Consider the following 22,197-nt stretch of genomic DNA (forward strand, 5'->3'; position numbering starts at 1 on the left):
ATGCTGTTGGTTTCCATTTATAGACTGAAGTTGTGTTCAGATGCATTTAATGGGTATTGAAAAAAGAAAACTTTTTTTTCAGTATTTGACCTGCAAATCAGAACTGATGAAGGGAAAACAGGCTGACTGTGATTGCAGGCCCATTGATTGATGCATCTAGAATGAGGACCAACATCAACCCTGCCACCATTTATGATCAGGAAAGTGCATAATGGTAGGTTAAAATGAGTGTTTGGATGGATTTGTATTCATGAAAACATTTGTTCTTGTAACTTTGGAGTTCATTGTTTTGAGACACACAAAAAAAGACAGGTAAGACACTGGTCCAGTCAACTGTTTTGGCTGTCTAATTACAAATCAACACGGACACACCAAGGAACAGTTGTAAACACTCACAATGGCATTAGGTATCTCTTGACTAATAAAGTAGCCTGCACAATATGCTCTATATTGACCCAGAGTACAAGCATAAACCACACTTTGAATGTATAGATTTAAGAGTATAGCTGTATGTGTGAACTCACATACCTTAAACCTTTCTTTGGCAGTGTGTTTCTGTCTCTCTGAGGACTGTGGAAAAGAAACAGTCGTTATTTAAGCACTCTTATGCAGGGACTTATTAAACTCTCAGGAACGGGGAGGAAGCACAAAGAGGCGTAGCACGACTGGCAGGCAGCTTGTGGCAGCCAGTAATTATAACCTCAATCAGTGCTGCTGGTACAATGCTGATAACAGGCCTGTAGTAATAATAGCTCAGCAACCCATTAATGTCTGTGTGTGTGCGCGCGTGTGTGTCAGTGCTTATCTTTATATGTTTTGAGATATCTTAATTAAAAACTTTTCACCATTACCACTAATCCAACTGCAAAAATATATCACGCCGTAGATATTTAAATCACTAACCAAAATAAAAAGAATTGGCCAATATTTAGCAACTTGTTCAGGCTATTTTTTTCTTTTATTAGTTGAACAAAAAGCATCTGATAAACATTAAAAGTTTTTGAAAAAAGGTTGGTTTAAACAAATAATATTGACATATTCTTATATGTAGGTATGAAAACCTCTTAAGATTTTGCAGATGCCACAGCCTTACACCTCTGTCTATATATGGGGTCTGCAACCTGCCGTTCTGGAGCCATATGTGGCTCTTAGGGCTCTAAACTGAGGCTCTTAATAACTTTGGTCAAAAAAGCTAAAGAATTGAGCAATGTTTTAAAATGAAAAGGTAATTAAAATATGCTACCTTTAACAGGTTTTTCTAGGGGTTTTCATCCAATACATGCAAAACATTTCCGCAAACAGTGACAATAACAGTGTCAGGAATATTCTTTTTTATTAAGTAGTCATTTGTCACTAGGTTGCAAACTATGTGCTTTTTTGGCATTGTCTTCTAAAATGTAATGCCCCACTGAAGAAAATGTATTGAATCAATAAAAAAAAATAAAAAAATTGTAGTTTAATTTAAAAATCTATATAAATTTCCTATGGTAGGTATTATAAAAACAAGCTATTTTGTTTTGAACAGTCATGTTGCTTTTGTGGTTCTAAAACTTTTTTTTCCTGCTGGAAACGGTGGATGACCCCTGGTCTATTTGAACAGTACTTAAATCTATCCACCTGTCTGCTTAATTTGAGGGGAGACATTTGAATTTCTTGAAGGACAAAACAAAATCCCCAAGTTCCTAAAACAGCCTTTCTCAAAGTCCAGGCTCTGTTCCAGATCTGGAACGAATGTCTACTCCATCCAGATCCAGGCTGTGGTGCAGAAAATGCAGACAGATTCTTAACATCATCTAGAAATCAGATTTTGATGTTTGAACTTGGTTTGAGAATCTCTAAATCCTTTGCCTATCACCTCCTTAGCTGACCACAAGGTGGCACTAGATGGCTGTTTTTTTTATGTTCATCTATGCTCTTATCCAGTGATCATATTTCAGCAGGAATAAACTGACCTGTCTTTGAGAGTCAGTGAGATTTTACTTCCAGAGCTCCAGCTGGAAGGAGGGTCTCTGTCCACCTCTTTATCTCTGTCTTGACACTCTAATGTGGTGGTGCCTCGCCCCAAGGTGCCTCTCACCCTCTCTTTATCTCTCTCTTTAGGTTCTGGGGCCAGACTCATCTGTAATGGCAAAGACTCCAAACTGCGATGCAGCCCAGCTGTACGAGGGTAGAGCAGGGGAGAGGTGCTACTTTCACTCCCTCCAACGCCAAGAGAAGTGATCTGCCTAGGTCCCAGGCCGATGCTGGAACCGGAAAAGCAGGCTGAGGAGTTCACGTTGAGTATAGGTGCGGGGCTAGGGGTCAGACAGGGGGTGGTTGACATTCCTATTGAGCTAGAAAGTTCTTGGAGCTTAGAGTAGGGAGGAATCTTTGGAGGCAGAGCATCCTGAACGTCCACTTCCAGGCTGTTGGAGTTCAGCTTGTCCAGTTGGGCCATGGATGGAGGCTTTGCCAGACTGCGTACTCCAGACAACCTGATGGCAAACAATGACAATGTTGCAGCAACTGCATAATAATCCTTTAATGTTCAGGTAAAAATAAATGTGTGCATATGAGTTTGAATACCTCTGTGTGCTGGGTGAAGACAGATCCATGCCCTTGACACTGCTGGGTGGTCTCAGCCCGTGAAGCTTCCCTCCATTCTCTGAAGGAGTCTGAGCAGGACTGCCCTTCAAAGGTCCATTTCCACACTCAGAGTCCGATACCACAGCTTTAGCTTTGGCTCTCTCTTTCTCCTTCTCTCTGTCCGTTTGATTGACAGGACTGGGACTGGGAATTCCACGTCCTCCAGTCTTACCAGAACCCAGTCCTGAGCCGGGCTCCTTGAGCTTAGAGCCCTGTGGAGATGTCGTTGAAGGCTTGGTTAGCCCAGACCCAGTGTCCATGGTGGTGCTCACTGGGCGAGCTGAGCTTGGCCGGGTTAGAGTCAGGGTGCTTGTCTTCGCTGGACGAGGCAGGGAGCGGTACTGGAGAGACGTTCGAGCATTCGAAGACATAAAACCACTTTGGTCACTGTTTGAAACATCTAGACTTGTCTTACGTCCTCCACCACCTGCACATGGCTTAACAGGAATACCAGATGTTTTTGGAATCTTCCCCGCAGCCACTGAGCTAGTGGGTATAGAGCTGACGCCTGAACTCCCAACAGTGGGTGTGCTGGAATTGTTTGCACTGCTGCTGGTAGACATGGGGGGCTTTTTGAAGCCAAAGTTTCCACCAGCTGAAGGCCTGACCAGACCAGAGGGGGGTTTCCGCTGCTCGCCACTTCCAGTGCTATTTCGATGGTCTTTACCCGCGTCGGAGGAGGAACGCTGAAGTCCTGAAGCCTTCACTGCTAACCGAGACTTATCCATAGGCTTCCCATCTGACTTCACAGTACCTACCATTGAAAAACAACAGCGATGAGCTTCAACAACATTAAGAAGGTTGGGTTGAAGACTGAGACTAACCACTTTATATTAGGACATGATATCCAATCTCGAACCCTAAAAGGTCCGACTGTCTGCTGATTAAACCAAATCTCTGTTTCAGCAGAGCTTTAGTTAGCTCGCCAGACTTACAGCCAATTACAGTCACACACTTTCTTATCACACCGTTACTTCCCTTTTCCATCTTGATGACCTAAAATAGTTGTCTCTTTCCAGTAAGTGCTCAAGCTTTCCAGTAAGTTCATTTCTGAATGTCCCAGCTGTGGATTGCTGGGGTGTACATTAGCAGCATGGCATGGAAAAGTGGCAATCATGTAAGTTGTCTGTAGGAAAAAAATAATCAGTTTAACTGAAACCTCTCCACTTGAGAAGTTCTATGAACATATTTAGTGGTGGGAAAAGGATCCCAGTAAAACTGAGTTTTTTTTTTATACCTTTCCTCACATTTCTCATCTTACATATTAATTGGATTTGTTTAGAGGGTTACAGAGAAATATAATCTATTTGACATCAGATGGCTCCACTGTATCCACCACCCACACAAGTCCTAACTCCTTACACTTATGATTTATATCTAATGGGAGTCATTATGGGAGGTTTATATACCAGCTATTAACAGAGTCAGAGAAGTGCTGTTGCATGAGGCCCACCAGCACGCAGCCTGCAGACATCTGGAGTTATTTAAAAGTATTAAGAAACCCACAAAAGACACAAACACACACACAATTAAACTGATTTCTTTCCCCAACATAAACCCACAGCTCCCAATGTTCAGATAATGACACTGACAACAGACAACTTCTGGAGTTCTTCTGTAAATGGGAAAATTGGGTTTATGTGTCAAGTCATAAACTAAATCCATTGTGTAACCACAAAGTTGCTTGTTCCAAGAACATTTGAGTGAAGGAACACACTGGTGGCAGTGAAACTCACAGAGAGCCCAGGCAAATGCATTTATTTCAGTATAAAGAAGAATGATTCACAGACACCCGAACTCAGTGAATCCTGACTCAGTTAGAAGAGACCATGAATTAGTACATGTCCTGACTGAGGAGGCCTGCATTCAAAATTTGAAATCCAGGCCAAAAAATACTTTTTTATATTTACAAAACATTTTGAATTTTAAAACTGGCTCAACATAGAATTATCCAATTGAATAAGGATTTATAGGCTATAGTGTGAAGATACATTTATCTCATCTTTCTCTCAGAACAGTCACACTTATTCAGACTAATCCTGCTATGAACAATTCTGTTGGCCATCTCCCAACTTTGCCTTGGTTGGTACTTAGCTACTTTACCAATATTTGCATTTATTTGAGGGACTTGCATGATTAACTAGCAGAGTGCCCAAACTCATGTTGAAAACAGTGTTTACCAATGAAAGCAAAGTGTAATAATGCGAACAATACATTCCAAAAGCCATAGATCTAATACTGATGTTTGAAAAAAAAAAGCTATGGGGCCTGAAACTTGAAATTGCTTCTAAATGTTTGGCCTGTATTGGTCTTACTGCCAGATCTTTGGCCTGTAGTGCAGGTCACTGTGAAACAGGTCAGGGTCAGCTAGAAAATTAGTCAATTATCTGTTTAGAAGATAACACCTTTAACTTCAAATGTTGCATCTTGTTGCCTCCTGTACAGTATATTTTGAAGACCTCAATGGCAGCATTGTAGGACAAAACTATAAGTGTAGTACAGGAGTAATGAATTTGGAAACCTTCAAGTGACCATTTTAGATGTGTATAAGACATGTGTATAATTTTTGCAGAACCAGATTTGCTGTGTGGCTGTTGCTTTTTTACTAACAATTTTAGCCAACATCTGTCAGTTCAGCCAGAGAAATTTATTTTATCATTTAAATGTTTTTTTGCGAAATATTCAAATAGCCATCAGATTGAGGCACAGTGATAACAAACATACAGCACTGTGATTTATAAACCCTGCATTGTGAATGCAAAGTGTTATTGCTTTTGGTATACCATTGGACTACAGTGGTTGTTTGCTTATTAAATGTAGCCCCTGTTTCTCCACAAACATGCAGTCAATTAACAAATCAGCAACAGACAGAATCAAAACCTTTCGCCAAACCTCAGTGTTAAATTGAATTAGGTCGTGTGAAAATACTTTGATTTAGTCTAATTTTCTCATGTTGCTAAATTTGCGCACTCCTCCACAACAATGAGTAATGAAATCTGTTTTCACTTGGCCTCATCTTCTGAATTATTACTGTCTCAAACGTTGGAGGCAAACTAAGTGGCCATGGTGGCAGATTCCCACTGTGCAGATTTATAACAATAAAAGCCTGGCACACACAGATCACTGGCTTGTCTAAAACACTTGTTTGGCATATCTATCATTTCAACAGCTGGCAACACAAACACGATAGTCCCACAAAAAAACGGCTGTTTGCTCAAACAGTCTATCTGAACTCCACAGAACAGCATTACTAATATATCCTGTTGTTTTGCTCCTCTAATATGAGAGACAGTGTGTGTGTGTGTGTGTGTGTGTGTGCATAAACAGCACACAGATGGTGTGCTTAACAGACAGCTGCACAATCCCCACCATTGTGTTCTTTGTGCGTGTGAGGGGTGAAACCTTTGTAGGCTGGCACAAGCTAAGATGATTCTGCACATACATACATCCTGAAAAGTCTTTATTTCAAAGCTAAAAATTCATTTGGTCCAAAACCAAAAATCGAGCTTGAATTGTAGGGGATATAAAGAAAAAACTACTGTTGGTCCGTGTGTGTGTTTGGATGTGTTTGGCTGACAGGAAGGGTGTGGGTGGTGATGGGCATTTGATACATGGCACCAGTTTCTGGCCCAGAGGGTGGGCTGCAGCTGTGGGTGAATGTGTCTGACAAAGACTGGGAGTGTGTCTGTAACTGTGTGGGTGTAAGACAGCCAGAAAGAAAGGAGAATTAACAGAAAGCTGATGAAATTTGCCCATCTATTCAAGCTAATTCAAGAGTGGCCATAGTATATTTCACATAGACATTGTATCTGCTTAAGGACTTACCTGCCACTTTCAGACCACTCTGAGAGGTGTATGTGATCGGGGACGTGACACCCACAGGTGGATTTCTCCCTTTCTTCAACCCATTTCCCTGACCAAGGGTCTGTGGTTTCTTCAGCTCACCCTTCTCTCCTTTCCACTTGTTGGCCGACTCAGACTTCAAGCTTCCCGTATCGAAGTTGCTGCTGCCTTGGCTTTTGCGGCGGGGCTTGCTATCGTCAGAGTCCCAGGACAAGCCACTCTCAACCAGAGATCTCTTCTCTGCATCTGTGCGCATCTACAGAGGAAAAAAAACAGAAACATGCTTGGTGGAAACATGATTCAAAAAGATCTGAGAGATGAAAAAGAACATTATCTCAGAGCATGAAAACCGTGTTTTACTTGTGTCCTTAATTAGGCTTTTTGCTTTCAGTATGTTTTTATTCTGCTAAACCGCTAAATCTAATTTGTTTTTAAATCACACATCCCTAAAAGACAATGTGTGTAGGACTGAAAAGTAGTTTATATTAATATTGACTGCTGTCCAAATGTTATCTGTGGCCTCAACCTCAGCAGAGAATAACTGACCCACTATTGTCACATCCCATTTAACACCTTCTTAATTGACCAACCCTGACTGTGTGACTGTGCAAGTGGCTAGTTCGAAACTGAAAAATCTAATATTTTTCCAATAAGCGAAAGCACCATACAAAGTCACAACAGGCTTACTGACAATATCACTCTTCAGTGCTAACGCTAATACTTAGCTAAGAACACATAAGCCTTTATTTTTAGTTCAGGTGTTTAAAAATTATGTCAGGGGAAAATCAGAGATGTATTTTGCAACATATCGAAACATCTCTGTAGTTCACTCAGGCTGGGAGAGAGAGAAATACTTTCAGCAGATAACAAGAAGGCTGAGAATATAACAGCAAAGTTGTTTTATTTTATCCTTTTGAGATCTTAACTTCTGACAGTTGTGGAACATTATGGATTTGGTCATGTTGGCAGCCTTTGGAAAACCTTACTTAAGGTGAGGATCTATGTACATTCTCTAGTACAATGTGTGGTCCCTGACCACTGTTCAAGAATAGTATCCTCTAAATGTTTTTCTTCTTCTATTTCACATGTGAAATGATTTGCAGATATCTTTTCTACCAAAATCTGACTTTTATATTTTTACCTTTATGTATTTAATACATTTTGTTTTTCTTGTTGCTCAATAATTTAACAAACACACTCTGAGATACGTCCCCCTGAGACAGATTCACTGACTCATTTTGATTACGCTGACTCTTGAACGGGATAACTCATCCGACTTAGTCAAGATAAAAAAATTCAGGGAAACAGCAACAAGTAAAACCATGCAACAAAACCATAAAGCATGCACAAACACACACAACACTTAGAACACTAATTGCTCAACAGATTTGTCCGACAAAAGAAACAAGACAGCATTGTTCCATCTGAACGTAATCCAAAACTGTTTCACAGAATTAATGCTAAAAATGAGGAAGTAACAATAACAGGTCTTTCATCAAGTCAGTCAAGTTTTTGTCTATGCTTTTGTGTGTGTAAAAGGTTCACCAGTTGCACAATACATCAGAAGCTTTTTTTGAATGTGGGTAAGAATGTTTGTGTGTCAAATTAGAATATCACACCCCACGATTCCCACGACAATCATATTGCTGAATACCTTTTCGTTTTTTTGTTTTTTTTATGAAAAACAACATAACCCACAGCCAGAGTCATATTACCAGAGGCGGAGGTAACCCTGAGCTGGTGTTGCATGTTCAGCTTGCTCATTAAACACTGTCATTTCCTCAAACACATTAACTGATTACTGAAACAAAAGACGTGAGATTCATATCTGGACAATTAGCAAAACATAAATAAAAAACACAGATAGACTGAGATACTGAAATGAACTTAGCAGAAATACAGAGACGAACTGTAAAGACAGGTTGTGTTAACCTGTGTACGTCATCCATAAACATCTAGAAATGAGGAAAAACACACATCTGACCTATGTCTTAGAGAGATTACAGATAGATCAAGAGACTTTAAGGAAATTAAAACAGAAAAACAGACTGGCACATGGCTCGGGGACTAGGAGACAAGCAGCCATGTGTATTAGACTTTGTGGGGTGCATAAAAAGTGATGCAAGGTTGCCATGGTTATAATGCCAAGGGGTCTAATGGTTGCTATGACTACTACAACTAGGCGTGGTGGGAGGCACTGTTTCTTCCGGCTCGTTGGCCTGGTTGCAGGAGTGCAGATGGTCCCGTGTGTGTGTGTGTGTGTGTGTGTGCGCACAGACAGCTACCGCTCTAGACCTGTCCTTTAGTACATATGAACAGACAAAGACTTACACTCTCAGCATCCATGTGCTGTGGTTGTTATGGTTACGCTGGTATCTTCTCTCTTTCTACCTCCCTCTGTCTATCGCCAGCTCTCTGCTTCTCAAATCCCACCACATTAGTCAGACACAACACACTGCGGAGGTGTGACCTAAATCAGGCGGTCTAAGGTAACACATACATATATTGTGGTCCAAGCAGCTACTGATGGATCTTAACAAATACTTCAATCCTCCTGTTTCTGAGGACCATAGGACAGTTACCCACAGCATAGTTACAGTGCAAATAATCACCTCCAAAGAAGAGTTTTGTTTTGTTCTGGCTGCAAACAATCAGACGTAAAACAAAGTTGTGAAAATGTATCTATGCCATCAGAGATTTTTTCTGTTTTTTTGTTTTTTTTGTCAAATTAGAATGTTTAAAATCATCAAACAAATTTTAATATCAGAACGACACTGCAGTAAATACAAAAGGCAGTTTTCCGTTGTTGATCCCATTTATCAAGGGATGAAACCTATCAAAAACATCCTGTCCCTATGAGAAAAAGTAAAGGTGGGCTCAGTTCCACTAGCCATACCCAACCCGATTACTGTAATACCTGTAGAATCATTAAATCACTTAAATTGAACTTGAATGGCAACATGAAGCAAGCTAAAATAGCTAAAAAAACAACAAAATCCTTACCCAATTGAAAGAAATCCAGGAACAGATGAGAAACAAGGTATTCGAATTTATCAGTCTGGAAACAGTTCATGGTTTAGGCTGTGATCTTAAGCTCTCCTTAGTGCTCTTCGGTTAAGCAGCAAGTCCACCTCTGAATGACTCAAAAAAGAATGTTCTGGAGTGGACTAATCAAAGTCCAGATTTAAATTTGACCGAGAAGCTGTGGCGTGACCTCAAATAGGCCCTTCATTCTTGAACACCACCCGATATGACTAAATTAAAGAGTGGGAAATTATGTAAATGTAAAATGAGTCGCAGTTACTGCAAATGCTTGATGGAGGTTGCAACTACTTTTTCAATTGGGAACAGTTTTTTTGAATTTTTTTTATCTTAACAAATGGAATTGTTATTGATTGAAATTTGTTTTGTCACAAAAAGCATGAACAAAAGAAATCTGTAAAGGCACAAACTATTTCAGGGCAGTGTATACAAATGTACTGCAACATCCAGTCTGGCTCACTGAGTAGAAAGAACAACCAATATCGAAGCTTAAATCAGTCAAATAAAAGGTTCAAACCTGTACAGCTGATTCATATGGAGTTACTCATAAGCAATCAGTGATGATAAATGTCAACTCATTAATCAGATTTAACAGGCTAATGAAAGAAAAAATGACTAAATCGAAAACTCAAGAGTTAGATACATCCTACAGCTTCTGACTCTGCCTACAAGGGAACTTGAGGAAAAATGCGGCTGTCCTGCATGCAGAGTGTCTGTCGCAGCAAACATCGATCGCTGCAGATGTAATAAATATTACGAGTGTGTGTATAATACTAGAGCTGCGACTAAATTTACCAGTGTCCCGCTTTTTCTTGCTTGGGTTTTTTTCACATCATTCCGATCCTAATCAGTCCCTCGGTATTTTGGGCTCAATCAATACAAACTGTAACAAACACACATGTAGAGTGCTTGTCCATCTGTATCAGACAACGGTTTGTGTCTCTTACCACCATGGCTGAGCTCCTGCGTGAGCCAATGGGAGTGGTGGGGAGGGAGTTGAGAGTGGGACTTGTGTTGAACTCTTCAGAGCTCAGATTGTCTGAGCCGTCACTCAGGCCACTGCTAATGGAACTGCTCTCATCCCAACTGAGAAAGAGAGAAGAAGGACAAAGAGACCAGTCAGATAATATTCATGTTTTATGTATGTTTGCCATTTATACCGAAACATTTTGGAGAAGTACTACAGTAGAAATTATCATAAGATGAATGGATACTACGTTCACATTTTGATTGAGTTAATACAACTGAGATTTTACCTATGTATAAAAATTGCCCAGAGAAAATTTGAATAATTTTAGATACAGGAAAAATAAGCATTAAAGAGACAAAAATGTTGTCTAGGAACTGGCCTTTCATTTTGCTGAAAGTTATGAATAAATAGGTTAAATAAATCATTAAAAGTCCAAAAACATATTAGATTTTATACCTTAGATAATTAAAAAAAACATATTCACCCACTTCATTAAATTCAGGTACACTCTTTAAACTGTGGTATACAGATTTTGGATCAGTCCGAGTTGAAATCTTAAGCATTAACCTTTATGTGAGGGTCCTCAATCTAGACATAATATGCAAAGGCTGTTTCTGATTTCCCAGAAATATTGATCAGGGATGACAGTTATATGCTAGAACATATTGATTCCTTTTCCTTTAATTAATTATTATTTTATACCATTAGGTCTCGCTAAGGTTTGTGTCTTCCTCTTAGTCTTTGATAAAAAAATCCAGAGGGCCCCATTAGAAAGCTGAGTGCTCTACATACCCAGTTGTGTTAACTATCTGAAGCCTGAAATCCTCAGCGCTATTCACAAAATCTCAACCCACACTCACTAAAATAGCACTGAGGAACCCACACTGATGCATGCACCCACGGCCACATCTAGCTCCTCAGCCCACTCTTCATAACATAACATACTGAGGATAATGTCTTATATACATAGCTAATGGGTACTTATATACAGTGATAAGTAAAAATAAAGACTTACAGTATAATAAATGTCATTCTTAGGGGCACAGTTGAACTTTAGATACAGTTTACTTTAGTACAAATTTATTAAGAATTTCAAATGATCTGTGTTATCTAAAAATGTTTACACCCAGAGCTGGCCCAAGGATGTATGGGACCCAAAGCAGAATTTGATTTAGGGACCCATTTACAGTTCATCACCCATGATCCACCACAGCATTACTAACGCCATTTAATTTGTCCATGCTTGATCATTTTGACATGGCTATTTTAGCACAATGTATGTAATTTGACAACTTAAGTAAAACAATTAAGCAGAATTAATAGCAATAAATTAAGGCTGTTTAGTGTCTAATAGTTGCATCACAGCAGGATGGCCAAAAAAATAGTTTTAATTTTTCCTTGAACGTTTTCCTGACTACATCAGATATACAGCAGTCCAACCAATGTGGTAGTTACTGTGTGTTTTAGCTAGGCACGCTGACTTTGGGGAACAGTTGAGTACAAGTCAGCTGTAACTTGTAGTAAGTATGTTGGCTTTGATTTAAATGAGCTGGTTTACAATAAATAGATCACATTTAGAATTCAAGGGGTTGGGATTCTCTTTCGCTGGGGTCAATAGGTCAGTAGAATGAACATAAACTGTACAGTAAATCGAGTTAAAACGCAGAGCCTATTTAATGAGGTCATATATACAGCTGCAGAGGGAAGGATGGAGGAAGAGAAAGCACTGTGGGCCTTCTGGTTGGGTGCCTGAATGGGTCACACTGTGGCCTGGAGGGGAGTTGATTAGGGGTGATCGGAGATGGGGGAGGAACTAAGGGCAGACACAAGATCAGACAAGATCTTATGTCTGAAAAGGATGTCTCTCAAGCCACATATTACTCAGAAATAGGGCAAATTTAGGAAATGCACCAGATATATAAGGGGGGAAAAGGAACAGAGACTAAAGATTTGTGCTTTTTTTATTGTCAAGGGATCACGTCAATTAAAGTTACATTTTTTGCAAATAAGGTGTACATATTTTCACCAGAATATTGACATATATACAGGACAAAGGCTACATTGAGCAGCTGGTTAAAGTGCCAGACAGCCTCATTTGCATAGGAAAAAGGGGGGTTGCTGCAGACACAAACCCTTTGGTTCCCAGCAGACAACCCACCTGAACTCTGAGGAATGTATCATTTTCATAAAAAGGAATGTTAACAAAAATATTGCTAGCTGTCAGACTCTTGTAGAAAACAATATCTCTACCTGTGCCTGTTTATACACAAGCCAGTATTAGCACTGAAGTTCAACTTGCTGCGATAGGAAGTTGGAAAAGTAGTCTAAAAAGTAGTTTTCATTATCCATGCGTCTATCAATGCTGCTTTATTTTTGGCAATTCATAGCATCAATAATAATAGTCCCTCAAGCAATTGCTGGTAAACCTACACGACTCTATAAGTGATATGCCTAAAAAATTAAGTGTGTTTAACGATACTATTACATTTGTTAATATGCAATAAAACAGACACCATTTACACCATTTGAGCAACATTCAGTTTTACTTCACTGAAATAGACTCACTGCTGGGAGACAAACAGTTGTGGCTTCTTATTGACACTTCTTTTTTCATATCATGTCTAAAGCCTATTCACCTGTCCAGCAGGGCTTTAAATGCCAGCTCCTTTTTGTTGAATAATTCACGTCTGATGCCAAACAGATCAAACAGCCTCTCTGCTGGGTTTGATGTCACCCAGCTGACAGAGCTGACACATAAAGCCTAGAAGACAGAGGCAAGGTCAGGGGTCAGATATTATAAGGAGAATCTGCCAAGTATATTGTACATTTATGATGTAAATGATTGAAAAAAGGAGAGGGCAGTGCAAAAAAATCTATTAGGAGTAAGATTCCTTTACTTGTTTGCTTTGTGAGTCTTTACAACATAAGAAAAGAATAGGAGCTGGTAGATTTTAGGAGCCAAGAGGAACAAAGACATTGATGTCTGTGTTACAGATTTTTAATTCATCCCCCATCCTCTTCACGTGACTGTGGATGAACTATTCACCCATAATATAAAAATATCTTGGAAGTTATCTGTGGAGGATCCTAAGCCTCTTATACTGGTTTATCTTAATACAATGTGTCTTGGCGAAGTTGAATTTATAATTTTCCAGTAAAAACACAATTTCTTCCATTAGTGCAGAGCTATTGCAGATCCACTGCCAGGCGAATTTATTTAACCACACTAAAGTCCTCCACTCGATGAGTTAAAATAACAACTGGGTTTGAAAAGAAGCTGATGAACTACGCAGACACTCGAGTGAAGTGGGTGTAAAGAGGGCATAAAAAGAAAGGCATAAAACACAAAGAGCTGAAAATAGGGTCTGTAGTTAAGACACGCTTCCTCCTTTTTCTCTGGAATTCATGATCTCAGTAAAGAGCTGTTTTCTGTGTTAAAAACTCATCTAGGTCCACCTCTTCTTCCTCATTTTGCAGCATGTGTGGAGATAATAGGGCCACATTCATGTGTATAAACCTTTTTACAGAGTTTTACAGTAAGCACTGCTTGATCAACTTTCCTGTCACAGTTTTACTAGCACATTGACCTAAGGCTAATTACTTACTGTGAAGCATCAGAAACACTGAAATTTAAACGCCTTGGAAAAAACATCTTCGAAAAATTACAACACGTTAAAGATTTAGTAAAAAAGTTCTATTATAGATGTAGATTATATATATTTATTGAGTTTTAAATTCATCTTAAGTTAAACAAACAGCTGGTGGGAAACTAAAGTGATTTGGGCAATAAAAATGGAATGGGTGTAATTCTGTGAGCAAAAGGAAAATCAATGCTGAGCTGATTTAAGGTACAATACTTGTCAATTAGGTTGAGTTACATGTTATTGCCACCATTCATCAGTTCACCTGACACCCACTATGAGGAAAAGTTGCACACAAGTGTTTTTCTGCAACGGTATAACCACACCTTTAAATAAAAAGTAGACAGGCTGAATGTTTCACACATGCTTCACCAAAACAAAACTTTAAAAGAAATAAAAAAGGTGTAGTGTTCTCATACACAACACTCTGCTTTTAGAAAAAGCATGTTTCTTTGTTCCTCATATGCTGTGCAGAGAAGACCGACCAGCTACACCCACACAAACACTGTAGGCTTCAAAAGCCATCGAGAGAATGGACGAATAGCTACTGTTGTGGTGAATAACTGCCATTTATTAATGGGCTTCTATGTCCTATGTGGATAATTGATCTAATCTCAAGGCAAGTGTTTTTTGCCTATTGCCAGAGCTCTGTCCTGTATCTGAACTTCCTATTGTGTTGAAAGACATTTAATAAAATACAGTAGCTCCAGCTGAAGGAAAAAACCCACAGCAGAGAGAAAGTATCTTTGCCTGTGGTGTGTGGGGCTTGGAGACCTGCCAGGTTCCAAAGGCAGATTTAACAGACTTGGATGATAAGCTTGCAACCTAAACAAACATTAACTGTAGCTGAAAAGAAGCTGCTCCTAACCTATTTACAATGTTAATCTCTAGAACCATTTTGTGACCACAGTTTGTTCTTGATATTCACAAGAAGTATCCATAAGTTAGTATCTTCCTGGGTTTTTGTCCACATCAGTACATAAAGAACATACATCAAAATGCGTTAAAGAGTCAAAAAAATAAAAACATCAAATGCTTTATCTAATAACCTGTCACCTGGCATTGAGCAGATTGCAGCTCTGACTCTGAGAAATTAAAAATGCAAATGAATGTCACAATAAGATAGCACAGTCCTTCACAAAGCCTTTATAAGAAGTACCTCCTCAGTAAATACTAAGGTTTTCAGGTACCACGACACTAAGATAGATTTTAAATCATGAATACAGCACGACTTAGATTTGTATCACTAAGGGACATAATAAAACAGATGCTACACAAATCAACTTTTTGTCCCTTCATGAGGTTAAACACCAGGGTGATATTTTGCCAGTGACTTGCCAATTAAACTTGTGTAAAAGGATGGAAACTCTGCAGTCCTACAGTGGACAAGGACTTTCCATTTCTATTAAAATCCACACGTCACATGGCAGAGCCCAAAATGGCAAAGTCAGATGTTCTCCTTGTTGGGCCTTTTGAGGTAAATGGAAAGTGGGGCACCAACAGAGCTTTCCTGACCTGCCCAAACAAAGCATCAGGGCTATTCATAAGGTTACTGAAGCATTTAAATTTTCTCAAGCTGTGGCTGATAGGAAGACAGAAACTTAAACATAGTAATAAATGTTGCATCTTTAGTGCAGGTTTTTCTCTGGTCACTCTGTAGAGAGATCATATCTGACAGTCAAACATTCTGCACCACTGCAACCACTACGCCCCCCCTACACCAGGTGCCTGAAGACAACTATTTATGGTGTTGAGAAGTTCTGATAAACCCTAAAGCAGAAACAGATTAACTCAACTGAACAGTCAACCATAAAAAAATAAAACAGGAAATGAAATGTGAACTGTCGCTATAAGAACAGTCTGCTTCAACATCCTCTGCAGGTTTCAGTCTGGACATGTAAAACAGGATCTAACACCAACTGACTTCAGGCTCACAAACAGCCACAGTGACTCCAGTGTACACACACTTAAGTATGCTCTCTCAAACACCTAAGTGACTCATTCGCAGCAGAGGTCATGACTGGCCACACCTATTTTCGCTGCTTTTTTTGCAGGATGGAACTAACAATGAATGGAGAACATTTTTCATGACATGATCGTTGGTCAAACATTTAAATGTACATGAGGGAACAGCTACCTGGTAAAAAAAAATAATAAAAAGAGGTGAAATATGGTGCAACTGTGTGCACAGATGGCTAACAATATGGGTGCCTGGACCGTTTCATCAGCTTATCACCAGGGAACAACAACACACACATACACACACATGTTAATGTACCTAGATCTGTGAATCACCTTGGTGGATTATAAGTGTAACAGACTGTAACACTATTGTATTTCCAGTCAGAGCCGTGGAACCTTTCAATGACCTTTTGAAATGCGGATGATGAAAAAAAATTTAAGATTTGATTTCCGGCACAGGATAATCCTCCCCTGCAGAATCATGTATGGACTGGGAAGAATTTCTTAAGCAGGCCATATCATTGTATCTTCAGAGTTTTAAGACACTCTGAAACATGTCTTCACTGACTTCATGCAAATATGAAGCAGGTATCATATGCTATCCAAAAATGTATTTCATATTTAGTCATACAAATATAATTTCAGCAGCACTTTTAGAGTCATACTGTTTTCTTATAAAAAACACTTGCTTCACATACTGTGCAAACATTTACTCGCCGATAAAAACGGATTCTACCAATTTTTAATAAATGAGGGCATGCTGTTTGGATGCTTGGGGCAACTGTTGAGTAATTAACAACAAATCTGCTAATATAACAGGCTTTTAATTAAAGTCACAATACATACACTCAATTACATTTTAGTTTTATGCATCTACAGTAAATCACTGACCCAGTTAAACACCAATTAAAACTAGACTGTGCATACAGTCCTGCATTACAGCAAACAAATTATTTCCTCTTTGGCATTATTTATTATTTCCTCCCTGTTGTGTTTCCACAATGTGTGATGGAACAATGTGTGGGAGCTGTTTAAGAACCCTTTTGTCCACTAGCATACACACACACCCATACACACACCCAGTAGTATTTTGGTATTATAGAGGATTACAGCACAGGCTGGAGTTAATGAGCTCACAATTACTGTTAATTCCATCTGCCACCAGGATCAGGTCAGGGCAGTGGCTACAGCTGGAGGTGTGTGTTAATACTAAGGAAGATTCATCCCTAAATGGACAATGAGATGAGATTATTTCTGTGCTTCTGGCTGACAGCAATGGCCTTAAGGTTTTGGGCATTAGTGCCGCTGTGCCCTGCTCTGAGCTTGGACTAGCTGTCAGAAACATGTGATCTAAGACACTGAGTGTCAATGAGGTTTTGATAAAGTCACTGCTCCACTGAGGGCTGTGTCTTACTGCCTCTAAGGTGTGATTGTGTATGGAAAAATATTGAGGTGTGAAAAACTTGCTTGGCTAAGGAATTAGTCATTTATCTCTTTGCAACTTCTCTAGTCTGTATAGTTTGTTCCTTTTGGCTTTATACCATTTCTTTTCAACGAAGACACAAGACATCTGAAAACCACAGAATGACTCAAACTTTCATATTAGGAATACTGAGCAAAGAAATGCTCTTAGAACAAAAAAAAGAAAAAAACACACTGTTGATCATGTTGATGCTTGCTAGGTCATCTTGATCTTCTCAAACTGTAAGGCCCAAAAAGGAAAAACAGGAGAAAGCAAGTAGCTGATACCTTGAAAGGAAATATTCCTCTGTTTCATCTTTTCAGTTTTCTCAGTCTAATGTTCTTATAGTTAATCTGGTCAGCAAGGGTCAGGGTTCAAAGGTTAATTCCCTTCCAGTCTAAACAGGTCTGGTGTGAAGATTTGAAAGTCGTTACAATGCAAGCATTGCACTTTAAACTTTACTTGCATTCATAAAATGATTGTAGAGAATAGAACAACTTTAAGTTAGATTGCACAGAAGAGCCCTAGGAGGTGGAGCAGCAAAGCTCTGTTAACCTTTGATCTTCAAAGTCCCTCGCATCTTCACCAATGAGCAGGAAATAGAAGAAGGACAGCACTCATGGGACAACTTTGAATGGCCTTTTAAATCACCTATATAAGTAGTTTAGTCTGGGGTGCAGGGTGGAGAGCGTCTTAGTCCAAACTCCATGCCTAGGAACCAGGGAGGAGCTCAAAGGGGGAACCCCGGCACGCAGAGGCCCAGGACAAGGGTTGGATCTCGAGGTAGAATTACCTCTGGCCTTCCTCCAGATATGTCAGCTGACTTAACGGCTATGTGAAATAACGGCACAGGGCGGATGTTTTGGTTTGAAAGAGGGGAAAAAAGAGAAAGTGAGAGGGAGTAAAGGAAGGAAAAGAAAGACTTGGAGGCACCATTTTTGAATAAAGCACACTTCTTCCAGGTTGCTGTTAACGTAAAGCAGCTGTGCAGAAGACAGTCAAAGACATGTGCTGAAGTACAAACACAAGTGTTCCCGCTAGCAGCTGCCTTTTAATCAAGAGAACCAAGAGAAAAGTAACAAAGGTGGCAACAATTTAAACCGAGCAGCAAACAACACACTGGATATCTAAGTGGAAAACACATAGACATAAAAACAAACATTATATTGAAAAGTTAATAATATGAAATATAATACAACTAAACTGTTGCATCCTGAGAATAAAACATGTTGTAACATTAAAACTGTTTGAATATCCAGCTTTCTTGCACAGGAAGATTTTAGTTAATCATTAATAAATAACCAATGCATGGAATGTACCACAAGCTATGTTCTCTTTCTCCAATTAATTCTCAATGGACACATTGCTAAAAGAAACAAGCTAGTGGCAACCACTAATTTAGTAATGTTTGTGAAAAGCAGTGTTTTATGTGTTTTATCAAGGCAACTATGTGGATTTCCATTGTTAATTTGTTAGCATTGCAGAACTTATGTGTACAAAATAGACCCAGTCAGCAAATGTTTCCTTAGTATTAAATAGGAACGTGACAATCCAATACATAGATATGACCATCTTCTTCATAACTTCATCGCTGTGCTCCCTCAGATTTGTTTTTTAAGGACATGATAATCAGAATAGCTAACTGTGAGCCTTCCCAAAGTTAGGTTGTTGTATTTAGCATGGCCTGGTAGTTCTTATGAATAGTGCATTCAGGCTCTGGTGAAGCTGAAATCCGTTCATCTCTCCTAATAATAGCCTTCGACTTACCTAACTAGACAAAATCACACTGGCAGCAGCTAGATAGCTGCTTCGCGAGACGGAAAAATATTACGTTGTTTTAACACTGATCCTTTCCCAAAAAAATCTCTTAGAAAGTCTAGTATTAAACCAGTCATACTCATTAAACACATTTTTTGTGCAAACGAAGTCAGAGATCCTAGTTTTGCATAATATCTCTTTTATGCTCCATTTTGAAAAGGTTTGATACATTTACACAAAAATAAGCAGATGGACAAAGAAAAATAGAACTGCATAGCTATTGTTTAAGTCAGGTCTGACAACTTAAAGGGGCTTCAAATTTAACTTAAATACCACTAAGCACCTGCCAAATGTAGTCCAAACATTAGCTAAACAGAGAAGACTGAAAGACCCATTGGCTGAGGCACTTACCTCTGCTGGCTGAGATAAAGCAGGCACCTAATGAAACACTCACACTCCCCACAGGATTTTGATAGCACAGACAAGCCGTTGTATGAGTGTCTGTTCTTGTCTGTATTTATGTATGTGAGCACATGTGGTATCGACCAGGAGGATTCAAGGCGCACCCATCACCTGCTATCCCTCCAAAGAAACTCACATTCGTCTGGAACTTAAAGTGAATTTAGCAGACATTCCTAACCCTCCGTACACCCAAAACACACACTTTACATTCCAGAGCGTGTATTCTCGGTTTCCACTCCCTAATCCTTCAACATATGGAGTTACACATATGCATACCTTACCACAAGCACACACAGACAAGGAGAATATGACAAATCAAGAGGTTCTAGAGCATCAACTTTGTACAATTGTCCTGCTTTCTCTTCACTGCAAGTTGTTCTGTGAGTTTTTAACTGAGAAGAACTTCACTGTCAAGTTAAAGGGACATCCTGAGGTCATTATTAAGCATGGCTCTTATGTTTGCCTCAAAGCTATTCCCTCATCCCCAGCCCCCAGTTAAGATGCACTGTTGTTTGGCTTTTGCTCCCATCTTTGGCTTTGATGTACCAGAGAAACAAACTAAACCACAGGAGGGTCCACCTCATGAAAATATAAGCTGTCTGTGAACACTGGCTCCTGTGTGTACAATAAAAAAACATGTGAATGTCTCTGATGAGAACAGGTTACAAGCATCTGTTGCTGGACTCTCATGTCTCCTTAATGATCTCATAGGCAGCAAAATATAAATAAGCCTACTCACAAAACAGCAAGACTATTACATGATGCCTCATGTCCCACAACCGCAGGGCTTTTCCACTATCTCTGGTTATCACTAATTTGTGAATAAATCTGAAGACAATTAGATACTGATTTTAACCATTCAGACATATGAGGTTGAGATCATGCTTCCAGACACTGTGTATGTGATTGTGTGGACTCACACACTATGAAGAGGAGAAAGTTTAATCCGAAAGTTATTTATGCAAAATTTAGCAAGTCAATAACAGTTGTTCGTTCAACAAGAACATGAAGTTGTTGCCAGAAGTGCCAATTAAAAAGTTATGGGTGAAATTAGACTGCTTACTATCATGAAAGCATATATCCCTACAATAACAGCACTTGGTCCCTTTTAGAAAATCACTTAATTCTACTAGAGTTAAAGGTATTCATAATAAAAAGCCTGCTAAAGTGATAGGTGACTGCTGTGTATAGCCATCCTCAGATGCTTGGCCTAAACTTCTGACTGGCTCCAAACTCCCAAGATAAAGACAGACGCATGGCAAAATGTTGTGTAATATTGTAGCAGTTTGCAGTTGTTGACAAAGCCCCAAGGGAAACCATAGGGTCCACATCTACAGGAGCCTTTGGTTCATCTGAACATTTTCGGTTTTATTTCCTAAACCTTTGATGATAGTTTTCTTGACCGCAATACGAGTATGATGGAAAGTGGCAGTATGACTGTATGTCTACAACACAGCAGAAACTGTTTGCAATGCAACTGCATTGGTGACTGGCTGAGAAACTGGGTGAGTCAGGGTGCAAGAATGGAATATTATAATGCAATATTGAAGCATCTACCAATTACTTGTAATGGGAAGCATGGCTTCAGCTATCCTGACACTGTATAATTACAGCCAGTTAAAGTGCAAACTTACTTCATATTGAACTAAATCTTTGGTTTAAAAACTCTTATCCTTTTGTTTTTATTTCACCCAATCTTGTTTGTGTGCTAAATATTATTAATAAGGTTTTTAATAAGGCTTTTTTTCACGTTCCAGAATCATGAGGGTGCAAGGGTGAAGACCCTTTGAACTCACCAAGCATATAAATCAGCAAAGAAGCAAGTTTCTGAAACAAAATCCCTCATCCTCAGATCTTAATTCAACCACAAAAAAATAAATAAATAAATAAATAAAATAGCTGTTTGTGAGCATCACACCTTCAAAGAACACAACAACCCCCTGGGCAAAGTTACGTTGGATAGACATAGAGAAGATGACAGTGGTTATACCAGGGCTTCCCAACTCCAGTCCACGAGAGCAACTGTACTACAACTTGTGGATGCATCCCCTGCTCCAACACACCTGAATCAAATGTCTGAACTTCCTGTTCAGCCCTTCATTCAGCTCTGCTGAGGCCTGGTGAAGAGACGTTCCTTTTATTTAGGTATGAGTTGGTCACCCCTGGCTTATACTACAAGAACATGAAAATATGGTTGAAAGGATGTCTACATAAAGATGGCTACTAAAGTCCAAATTTGATATAAAGGTGTCTGGGGATGATAAAATGGGCTAACCAAGCATCAATTTCAACATCTTTGTTCAGAATAAAAATGAATGGCATACAAACAAAATAGTCCAATATTTAAACATATCTTTTGGAGCTAACTAAAGACAAAAACTGACCAACCTAAAATTGCCATAAAAAATTTCCATAAACTTACAGTGTTTTGA

At 39.2% G+C, this 22,197-nt stretch overlaps 1 protein-coding gene across 9 annotated transcripts in view; it reads right to left on the reverse strand.

Annotated features, from left to right (window-relative positions):
* Positions 1–22,197, reverse strand: part of nav1a (neuron navigator 1a) — an 83,713-nt gene that overhangs the window by 16,522 nt on the left and 44,994 nt on the right. For all 9 annotated transcript variants that reach the window (XM_047360565.1, XM_047360550.1, XM_047360526.1 and 6 more), the window contains 5 exons: positions 10,458–10,596; positions 6,451–6,724; positions 2,566–3,379; positions 1,953–2,474; positions 529–570 (listed from right to left, as the gene is read on the reverse strand). In XM_047360565.1, coding sequence (XP_047216521.1) covers positions 529–570; positions 1,953–2,474; positions 2,566–3,379; positions 6,451–6,724; positions 10,458–10,596 — 1,791 coding nt within the window. The remainder of the gene's footprint in view (positions 1–528; positions 571–1,952; positions 2,475–2,565; positions 3,380–6,450; positions 6,725–10,457; positions 10,597–22,197) is intronic.

Source organism: Girardinichthys multiradiatus, chromosome 1 (genome assembly GCF_021462225.1).
Source record: "Girardinichthys multiradiatus isolate DD_20200921_A chromosome 1, DD_fGirMul_XY1, whole genome shotgun sequence".
NCBI classification, from domain to species: domain Eukaryota; kingdom Metazoa; phylum Chordata; class Actinopteri; order Cyprinodontiformes; family Goodeidae; genus Girardinichthys; species Girardinichthys multiradiatus.